At 38.2% G+C, this 12,016-nt stretch overlaps 1 protein-coding gene across 7 annotated transcripts in view; it reads right to left on the bottom strand.

Annotated features, from left to right (window-relative positions):
* LOC124775117 (zinc finger protein 28-like) overlaps positions 1-12,016 on the bottom strand; it is a 209,346-nt gene that overhangs the window by 47,341 nt on the left and 149,989 nt on the right. For 6 of the 7 annotated variants that reach the window (XM_047249954.1, XM_047249955.1, XM_047249957.1 and 3 more), the window contains one exon: positions 2,743-3,018. In XM_047249954.1, the coding sequence (XP_047105910.1) occupies positions 2,743-3,018 (276 nt within the window). The remainder of the gene's footprint in view (positions 1-2,742; positions 3,019-12,016) is intronic. The other variant, XM_047249956.1, reaches the window with a different exon arrangement.

The raw sequence follows: 12,016 nt of genomic DNA on the forward strand, positions 1-12,016 counted from the left end.
CAACCATTGGTTGCGAAAGCTAGAATTTTGTGTGTATGTTTGTGTTTGTTTGTGTGTCTATCGACCTGCCAGCGCTTTTGTTTGGTAAGTTTCATCATCTTTCTTTTTAGATATATATATATATATATATGTGTGTGTGTGCGAGTGTATACCCGTCCTTGTTTCACCCTAAGGTAAGTCTTTCCGCTCCCGGGATTGGAATGACTCCTTACCCTCTCCCTTAAAACCCACATCCTTTCGTCTTTCCCTCTCCTTCCCTCTTTCCTGATGAGGCAACAGTTTGTTGCGAAAGCTTGAATTTTGTGTGTATGTTTGTGTGTCTGTCGACCTGCCAGCACTTTCATTTGGTAAGTCACATCATCTTTGTTTTTTATATATATATATATATATATATATATATATATATATATATATATATATATATATATATATATATATAAAAACAAAGATGAGGTGACTTACCAAACAAAAGCGCTGGCAGGTCGATAGACACACAAACAAACACAAACATACACACAAAATTCAAGCTTTCGCAACAAACTGTTGCCTCATCAGGAAAGAGGGAAGGAGAGGGGAAGACGAAAGGAAGTGGGTTTTAAGGGAGAGGGTAGGGAGTCATTCCAATCCCGGGAGCGGAAAGACTTACCTTAGGGGGAAAAAAGGACAGGTATACACTCGCACACACGCACATATCCATCCACACATACAGATACACGTGGAATGTTTCCTTCCATTATATATATATATATATATATATATATATATATATATATATATATATATAAAAGATGAGGTGACTTACCGAACGAATATTGTATGTATATTTGCACCATATCATACACACACACACACACACACACACACACACACACACACACACACACACACACATACAGTCATTGTAAAATTCAATAAAACAGAAACACATTCTACTTTAATATCTTCTGTCAAAGGTTACTTGATTTTCATATGAAGAAATGGTAGCTACACAAGGAGAGCATCTTTACCTGTTAAATGCTTCATTTACAGAGTATGAGAAGCAATTTAAATGGTTCAAATGGCTCTGAGCACTATGGGACTTAACAGCTGAGGTCATCAGTCCCCTAGAACTTAGAACTACTTAAACCTAACTAACCTAAGGACACCACACACATTCATGCCCAAGGCAGGATTTGAACCTGCGACCGTAGCGGTTGCGCGGTTCCAGACTGGAGCGCCTAGAAGCAATTTAATGAACTCAAAAATGTATGTAGGAGTGAGAGACCAAAATGATATACACAAGGAAGTAAGTGAAGTGAAAGAGAGTGTGATTCCACAAGTGTAATTCTTGTATTATTTCAGAGAAGGAAGATCAGTGTTTCATATACTGTTGACATCGAGGTCATTAGAGACTGAGCACAAACTCTGACTTTTGCAAGGATGGGTGGAAGGAAGTTGGCCATACCCATTCAAAGGAAGCATCCCAGCTTTTGCCTGGAAGCTAAATCTGGATGGCTGGATGTGGATTTGGAATACCATCCTCTGGTATGCAAATGAGTGTGCTAACCACTGTGCTACCTCACTCAGTATATTATTTCATAAGACATTGGGTGAAAATCGTGGAGAGGTCATACTCTACTCATATCTTCAGCAGTTGTTGAGGGCACTGACTAACTGATTTATGTAACTCAAAGGATCAACTAATTAATCTTTGTGCAAATAAGTCACCAAAAAGCTAACTTTAAATATTACTTTGGATACACACCCTGTTCAGACCCTGACGATCATGAAGACCAAAGCAATTTCTGTAAAACAGTACTGCAAGAGTTCAATAAAGTTTCCATCTACGTCAAAACCCTGTAGTTAGAAGTGCCGAAGCTCTACTTAGTTTATCATGCACGAAAAATGAGTGTATATTATTTTCATGCAAATATTTTTCTGTGCAAAGAAAATCAATAATTACAATTCTCTATGCAAAATTTTGCTTAAAACACACAACAAAGCATATTTTTGTGAATGCCAAAGAAATCTGATACTAAAGGAAGGCGCACTGCTGATATTTTGAAAAATGGAGATTAAGCGACAAATGCACTTTGTCGTTTTAAATATTTGATTGGCAAGCCCAAGATTATTTTAAGAAAAATACTAACAGCTGCTTTTGACAATTTCATCAATGTAGATGATGTGCACTGTGCTGGCTCCATCAGGAAACTGAAATGATAAACCTTTTTACAACTGTATTGTTTCTCAGAGAAAAAGAGAGAGAGAGAGAGAGAGAGAGAGAGAGAGAGAGAGAGAGAGAGAGAGAGAGAGAGACGAACCCAACAATTAATATCCGACATGCACAAACATAGCTGCTACTGCAGAACAAATAATTTACCAGTCTACTCAATACACTGGCAATCCAAAACTTGGCTCTAACTAAAGCCCTCGATGAATTTCAGCCTCAAAATATGTTTTATCACGAGGACACTGGGGTTCGGTGTCACTAATTATATACATAAAAATATTTTTTCGCTGGGAATTCTTTCACTGCAATCAATTGCGCATGCTGTTACAACTACACTCACTCTCCAATCGTACAATATGAAGGATGAACAATATGATATAGGAAGCTTCATAAGCAAACCAAAAGCTGTCCTTCGCAGCAGGCTTTCAGAACAGATGACGAGGAAAGTATCAGGCTTTCCACTCGGCCCTTATAAAAAGTAATACGACAGAAAATGGGTGAATTAGGCGTGTCTGATAGGATGAAGTGGGCACCTGACACGTGAAGGGCTTCCGCTCAGTATGGTAGCGTCGATGCACAATCAGCTGATAACGGTACGGGAAGATTTTGCCGCAGACCTCGCAGGGATGTGTGCCAGGAGTATTAAGGATGGCAGAAGCCTGGGCAGCCACAGCACTCACACTCCCCTCTCCACAAGACTTTCCAGCGGACAGCATTGCACCCTGTGCACTGTTTGCAACCATCTCACTTTGTAGTTTGCCAAATACTTCATGGTACGCTAACAACTGGTTGAATTCCTCTACATTCACCTGCAAGAAAGGCAACTTTGGTAAATGACTGTGTAAACCAATAACACAAATTCAAAAATTACACATCTGATTTAAATTAACTACCAGTTACAGACGTACAAAGACAACAAAAGTGATTGTAAACACTATTCAAATTTATAACAAACTAATGACACAGTACAACATGGCAAGCAAAGTGAGCTGATTGACTAGTTCATTCGTAATTTTCAGTTTCTTTTGTTTTTGTTAATTTGAATAAATTGTTTTGAAATATAAAATTATACAGAAACAAAACTTTTGCTGACATATTACACAAAAGTGTATGGTATATCTATATTTTGCTGTATTTGCATGAAATAAAAACTGAAAATCATCAGAGAAATATAAATTATGTTAATGCCTCTTTCTACATTTGAGAGTTCTCTGCAGATTTTTACATGTACCCAAAAGTCTTTATCCAAGATAACTTCCTGGTCAGATCACATTCTGACACACATAAATGTACAAATATGTACAGTACTATCACCCACATTAAGAGCTTCTACTAATACAGGATGCTGTAGAAACAATCTACCATTTTATTCTAGGCCCTACAGGAATACTACATACAGTATGTAAAGGACAAGAGTGGTAAATGATAAGTAACGTAACACCATTTTATGACAAAATAGCCCTAGTCATGTTGTTCTTTCATCATGTCTGTAAGATAACCACCAACCCTTGTGAGGCACTGACAGAGTCAATGAACAAGTCTGTACATTATTTTCACTGACATTTCAAATTGAACTGTGGAATTTCTGTGGATTCCTCTTACTCTAGTATTGCAGAATTTGCTTGATGACACTGTGTCAGTTCAAAGTGTGCCTATCCAAGAATCAAATTAGGAAGAATGTCCTTATCCTCATATAACAGGGCAATTTTGTCATGAAACCCTAAGAAGTTTCACTATTAGGTAACATCAATAAGCAGTTCCAAATCATCTATTCAGTCACTTGGTGACCATAAAGCCACCAAAAGGGAAAATGACAGAGAGAAGGCCAAAATACTGAATTTGGTATTTTTAACTGGTTTCACCACAGTAGATCATAATATGATCCATTCTTTTAATCATCGTTTGAAATCTGAAATGGCAGATATTTAGACAGCTAATCACAGAATCGAAAAACAACTGGAATCGCTTTGTAGTAGAAAGGCATAAGGACCAGATGAGATTCCTGTAAGATTCTACACAGATTATGCGAAGGTACTCGCTATCCTTCTGCAGTAGTTTATCATAGGCGACTGAAGCAACAAAGGGTATCTAACCGATTGGAAAAAACAAAGGCGGTTTCCATTTTCAAGTAGGGTTGTAGGACAGATGCACATAATAATGGAGCTGTATCGTTTACCTCATTCTGTTGTAGAAATATGGAACATGTTTCATGCTCAGATATTACGATTTTATTTCTCTGTAAAAATCAATGTGGTTTCTGCACACAGAGATCTTTCAAAACAGGTTACTCTGTTCCTCCACAACATCCACAGCTCTGTAGGCATCAGTGCTCAGGTTGATGCCATGTTCCTCAACTTCAGGACAGCATTTGAAAAATGCCCCACACTGTTTATTAGTGAAAAAGTGAGCTTACCAAGTATCAGAACAGATTTGTGACTGGATTCAAGGTTTCCTTCCTGAAGGAACTCAACATGTCGCTCGTAATGAACAAAATCGACAGATGTACTCAAAGAGTACCCCCAGGAAGTGTGATGATGTTATTGTTTACAATGTATATGAATGATCTAGTAGAATGTGTTCAAGCTCTTTAAGGCTGTTTGCAGATGATGCCATTGTCTATAACAAAATAGCAAAAGCAAAAGACAGTAACAATTTGCAGAAGGACCTAGAGCGCATTCATTAATGGTGTAGAGATTGGTAGTTAACCCTGAATGTAAATAAATGTAACACACCGCGCTTACGTAGGAAAAGAGATTCACTACTGTACAACTACACTATCTGGGTTGGCCTTAAAGTGGAATGACCACATAAAAGAAATAACAGGAAATGCAGATGCCAGAGAGAGATTCATACAAAGAATTTTGAGGACATGTACTTCATTCACTAAAGAAGTGGCTTACAAAGTGCTTATTCAACTGATTCTTGATATTGTCCATCAATAGGGGACCCATAGCAGGTAGGGCCGAGAGAAGAGGTAGAGAAGATCCAAAGAAGAGGGGTGTGTTTCATCACAGGATCATTTGGTTTGCATTCGAGAGTTACAAAGGTGTTCAAAAACCTCCTCCAATGGCACATGCTACAAGTGAGGCATTGCACGTCACACAGAGGTTTACTACTGAAATTTTGAGAAAGTACTTTCCAGGAAGTCAGACAACATATTACTTCCTCTCACATACACCTCACAAAATGACCATAATGAGACAATTTGACAAATTAGAGGCTTACCAACAATCATTTTTCCCACATGCCATTTGCAAGTGGAAAAGGGAAGGGAGGACTTTAGTGGTACCAGAAGTACCCTCTGACACACACTGTCATCTGGCTTGCAGAGTATAGGTGTGGATGTAGATAAAGTATGTACTGAATTGCTTCTAGGAGGCATAGTTGTGCTCAAATAACTCATGGGTCACCTGCTTTTCTCGAATCTGCATTGCGCACAGCTTTCCCACTGATTTCTTATTTGTGGCACTTGCAGCACCACAAAACTGATCGACCCATCTCCGAATTGTGTGCTGTTCTTGTACACTCTCCTGTTTGCCAATGCTGAATTGTTGCTGCTGCGTAGCTACCAGAGTTACAACTTTTAACATGCGTTTGAATCACAAAAGCATGATGCTTCATGTTCCAGCACCCCACTGTAACTGAAATGGCATCCTTCCTGCTACACTCTAACCTGCTCAGTTTTATCCTCACTGCTGGTCTGACCCTGCTCAATTTTATCCCCACTGTGGGACTGTGCAAGCTACCAACCATGGAAAGTAGTACACTGTTTCTGCCAAACCCTGTACAATAAATATTTTCCTAATTTTATTTTCATCTGTTATTGTGTTAAGATTAAAAGACCACCAGATAGTAAAACATTTACATTGAAATACTTGTACAGTGCCTACTATTAGTAACAAGTATGATGTACCAACTGTCCTTATGTTGGTTGTATGAACAATACAGCAACATAAGACACAAAAGAGAGACACACGTATAATTTGAGACAGGAACAAATGTAACAAGCAATACAATTCCATTAAAAGAAACAATATACATTGAGTCATAACTTCAACCTCAAATTTTCAATCAAATTTCAGTTCTTTGTTCTCAAATGTCACCAACCAACTGCCTTCATCTCACATAAACACTGGAATATAAATTTCATTTTTTGTACCTACAGTTACAGCCATTTCCTTCGCGGCTACCTTTTTCTTTCCTAATGCAGGTTTTTGAATGGCTTTCAGTCCTGTTCTTTACCTATATTTTCAGTTACTATCACTGATATGTCCTCCCTACTGGTGTCAGTATGAATTCTTAATTTTGAAAATTCAGAATTATATTTATTCCTCTGCTGGTCATACCTATTGCAGTATCTCCTGTTTCACATTTCATGGTCAGTCTCATTTGTCTTCCATAATTTAATCCAGCATATTTCTGTTTCACATTTTTTATGAAACAATATTAATAATATGTTCATACTAGGCTAGTGTGTGTGTGTGTGTGTGTGTGTGTGTGTGTGTGTGTGTGTGCCCATATTCTATCAATTACCTAATGTCTCCACTACATGGTCACGTGTTGCTTGTATTCATCCCACTGAGAGAGGAGGTGTGACGCTGTAATGCCATTGAAAAGAAATCAAAATCTGTAGGTACAAAGAGAGCCCTAAATTGACGTTCAACTTTGTAAATTATGTTGTGTAAGTTTCACCCTGAGTAGTAGTAGTAGTAGTAGTAGCTTTATTCACCCTTAGTGAAGTGTAGTCAAGCATCTGGTTTTTCTCTGCGATGTAATCCAATGGGAGTGGAGAGAACTAAAAACTGAGCCAAAGAATGGGCTAAATACCTGCTTGTTTAGTTACAAATGAAGATACCACTACTACAAAACTTTCAAGAGTGGGGCAGTAACTGGAGTTTAGTGTTCTGGAATACAACTTTCATTGGGTATGAAAAACAACAGCCAAAACCCTGCTTTCGTGATATGGTCTCTACATCAATGACAAACATGATACAGAGCAGTGAAAACTCAAGCAAAACATTCATAAACCCCTCACTTCCAAATGCTCTTTACAACCAGATCTGCATCTATCTAAAGTGAAAAAAGGGAAAAAAAAAATCATTTCTGGAGAACAGCTGTTTAGTGTGTTCCTGAAGTGCACTGATAAGGATGAATTAAAGAATCATTGTAAACTACCAACGTCCACCTGAAACACCAACTCCTGATGTTTTACCAGCATATTAAAGTTTCTTTGCATTCTTTGGAATGCATATGATCATCACTATTTTATTGGGCCTGGGTTTTGTCTGAAGAGTCCAGCCCTTTCAACGCAAGTCATGTACTAACAAGTCGAATGCACACAAAGGTGAAAAAGCCACGTATATATGAAAATGATGCTAGACCTAAATTATGATAATTCTTGATTAAATGTAATACAATGATCAATGAAGTTGCTTTGAAACTCTAGTTTGACCAATTTTTAGTACTATTCATATCAGTCTGAAATCCTTAACAAGCAGGATTAATGAAGAGAGAGAGAGAGAGAGAGAGAGAGAGAGAGAGAGAGAGAGAGAGAGAGATATGTGTGATTAATTTTTAGTCAATATGATAAAACAATAATAATCTGATCAAACAGTTCAAATGTCATAGGTGTATAGACAGTTCATAGTGTCCAATGGACCAAGTATTTCAGTGATCAGACATAGTCAGGTGTGCACATAAACTGACCTGGTAGCACATGGCCAACTTATATTTCTCTCACCCCTCCCCCACCCCTGTGAGCACTTCTCTATGTAGTCCACACCAGAGGACACGCGTCAGCGGACAAGGAGCCGATTGCACTGGTATTTTTGGCCAGCAACGCACAGCAGGGTGCCCCAGTTGTGGTAGCGTGGGTGTAATTACTCCGTCCACCCTGATCACCAGAACATTGTGTTTAATTAATGATATACACAATGTGCAAATACAAAGTAATAAATAAAAATGTAAACACAAAACTGCGTTAAATTGCTCTAGTTCTAGTTTTATTATTGCAGTTTTTTGCATGATGTCTTCCACAGTGTTTACTGCACAGTACACACATGCAGTCCTTATCTGGCTAGTGGAATCTCTTGTTTCGGCAGAACTTGTGGTGAAAACCATGTGTTGCTTATCATGTTATTACATGTTGGAGTTCACTGTTTGCCAGTTTCCATTCTTCCATCATCATGTCATTGGCTGATTACAAGTCGTTCCAGACAGGACTAATTGAAGTATGCTTTTGAAGGTCTTGGTGTTTGGCACAGCATATGCATTCTGATATCTTCTCTGAAGAAGGTTACTTTCATTACGACATCAGCCAGTCTTGAAAGTGCTATCTTCCCAATGCCCAAGATTCGTTTTATATAGCGGGATTTGACTTTATCTAATGTTATGAGGCCACAGAATTTTAGTTTGCCCCAGATTATGTGAATATTGTAAGTTGCTACTGGTGCAAATAGTGTCACTGTTATTTTTATTGAGAGTTTTTGAGGCTGTTAGATGTTGTAAATAGCTTTTATTTCTGCTGCTGCTCTTTTTTCCGCATGGGTGTTGAATGATGTTGGCATTGTATGCAGAGTAACTCCAAGATATTTGTATTTTTGTGCCACTTCCAGTGATTTCTTTTAAAGGGCCCACTGGTCTTTTGGTGGGACGTTACCACCTCTTATGAAAATCATCTGTTTTATTTTGCTGCTGTTTACATGTAGGTCGTTTTCCAGAGCCCGTGACGTGAGTCCGTTTAGCAACTTTCGTAGCTCTTATTTGTCTTCCTGAACCTATTACCGCATCATCAGCATAAAGTAAGTGTTGCTGAGCTGTCCAAAATAATCTTTGTGATGTTTGCTGTCAAGACGTTGTACAGTGTCATACTGATTGGGACTCCTTGTTGTATTCCATTTTTTTGGGTTATATTCTTGGACATGGCGATATCATTGGATATTTGGATGTAGTTATACCTTAAGAAGTCTGAAAGTCGTCCTGTTATTTGGAGCATGTTACTAATCAACAGGCTGAATTTTCAGATGATGTTTTTCTCTTAATACTGTCGAAGGTATTGCTATAGTCTATAAAGAAAGACAGGCAGGCAAAAGGCAGTATTTACACAGACCTTCTTCAGTACATATGTGCATCTTTTATCCAGATAGCACACTGGTACATGGTAAAAACAAAGTGGTCGCCTCTTTGTTCATGACTTTGTGCGTCCCCACAGGTTGTCCTGTCAAAGATGGTGCAGAAGGTGTGTAATATTCTATTTAAAGTAAATCCCCTAGCCCCAAGAACACATTTCTGAAATGGGACAGTGTCACCAACTGGGACTGCAACTATAATGTAAGCAAGACTTGGGAACCAGCACTGGGTCTAATTGAAAAGACACTCAGCAAACACAATGTTCTGGTGGCCTGGACAGACAGAGTTCCTACATCCATGCCACGGCACCCGTGGTACTCTGTCGGCCACAGATACCGATGCCATCACATGTTCTGCTGCTGACACACGCTCTCTGGCATGGACAGTGCAGGAGGAGGAGATATATCTCAGCTATGCACCCTCAGGAGGTCAGTTCATCAGCATACCAGACGATGGCTACATATCTGATCGCTGAAATACTGTGCCTGTTAGACACTGTGAACTGACAGTATACCCATAGATTATTCAGTCAACAAATACACTGGGAGAGACTCAAGTATCACAATAAGAATCTGTAAAACGATATACTACAGGAAATACTGTTTCAATGTAAGGGCTAACTCTTAAAAATTTGTATAGCTAATGTCAGGTGATGGACCAATGTACCAACATCTTTCTTCTTCCATAAAATATGTGAACGTAACATGGGGGAAAATTATACTGCTATATTTACTACATAAAATTACATATGCAGGGAAGGAACAAAAATCATCACTGCTCATAAGGAACTATGAACAAGAAATCAAGAAGCAAAACTGGATATCTCAGGTAATTCTGAAGAGTCTAACACACACACACACACACACACACACACACACACATTCCGAATTACTTTATTAAAGTAAATCATTAGCCGTAAAAACAAAAATAGGAACTGGAAGAGAGATCTAAGTGAAGGTAAATGAGTATTACACTACATACATTACAAAATGTTTTAAGAGAAATTGTTAGTAGAAAATGAACATGGGGAGATAGTGAAGAAAATACTTACAGGCCTGAGTTTATGTGAATGGTTAACAATTATAGACAAAATTCTCTGGAGCTGAATTTTAATTAAATTCTGTCACAAAAAAAAACTTGCAATCAAATCATATTAACTGCACAGCAACAGTAGCTGCATCTACATACACACCCTGCCAGTCACCATACAGTGTATGCCAGAGGGTACATTGTACCACTACTACTAATTCCATTTCCTCTTCCATTCGCAAATGAAGCGAGCCAAAAATGACTGTCTATATGCCTCTATAGAAGCACTAATTCTCTTACATTGTCTTTGCAGTCTTTACGTGAGGTGTACAGTGGGGCAGTACAATCGTTCTGCAGTAAGCTGCAAATGCCAGTTCTCTATATTTCCTCAACAGTGTTCTGTGAAAAAAGGTCATCTTCCTTCCAACAATTCCCACTTGACTTCATGGAGCATTTCCTTAATATTCATGTGCTGATTGAAACTATCGGTAAGAAATCTAGCAGCACACTTCAGAATTTGATGTCTCCCATTAATATGATATGCTGACGATACCAAACACTTGGAGCAATACTCAAGAATAGGTTTACCAGCATCTTACACGCACTCTGCTTTATAGAGTAGCAGCATTTACACAGAATTATCTAGATATAAAAAAGTCAACCATATGTATTTCCTAATAGTAAACTTACTTGCTCATCCATTTCATATCACTTTGCAACATTATGCTTACATATTTTATCGATGTGACTGTCAGGCAGCACGACTACCGTATTTACTCGAATCTAAGCCGCACTTTTTTTCCAGTTTTTGTAATCCAAAAAACCGCCTGCAGCTTAGAATTGAGTGCAAAGCAAGCAGAAGTTCTGAAAAATGTTGGTGGGTGTTGCCACAACTAACTTCTGCCGTCGAATATATGTAGTGCTACACAGGCACGGTTTGTAGACACAAAGATAAATACTGGCACCAAAACCTCTGCGTCAGTAAATAAATTTAAAAAAAAAAAGGTGGAAGATGAGCTTTTTTTCCTCCGCCGCGAGTTTCGACCACTGCATTTTGGTACATTATCCAACGAAGCAAATACAAATTCCATATTGTTCATCTTCGAATGTAGCAGCATTTCATTTCAATGTACTACGAAAATCCGACTGGCAAGACTGTTTGGGATGTTTGTCAATATGGCCAACTTTACGTTCTGAATTTTTTCCTACCTGTGAGAAGAGATGGGCTAATAGGAACTTTTATGAATTGTGAATCACATGCAGTATTCACTTCACCATAAGAATAATACGAATATAAACATTTTGTCATATATTGTTTCGTGTTTGCTGCTATCTCATTTAAATCCTGTCTGCCTAATACACTACGAAACTAGAGTGAGACAACAGCAAACGCAGAAGAATATACATATCATGTGATGTTTATATTCGTATTATTCTTATGCCTAGTAGTGATACAGTCAGAAATGAAGCACGGCAATTGACTAGATTTTTAAATCTAAGATGACTAATTTCTGTGCAGAATGTAATGAACTAAAGAGGCGCCTGCAAAGGTTTTCAAACGGAGAAAAATTTTCGCTAAACTTTCGTTCAGAACATCATCTATCATACCCAGTCTATTATTTGGTTCTTGTTGATCATTATCAAAGAAAG

Source organism: Schistocerca piceifrons, chromosome 2 (genome assembly GCF_021461385.2).
Source record: "Schistocerca piceifrons isolate TAMUIC-IGC-003096 chromosome 2, iqSchPice1.1, whole genome shotgun sequence".
Lineage (NCBI taxonomy): Eukaryota > Metazoa > Arthropoda > Insecta > Orthoptera > Acrididae > Schistocerca > Schistocerca piceifrons.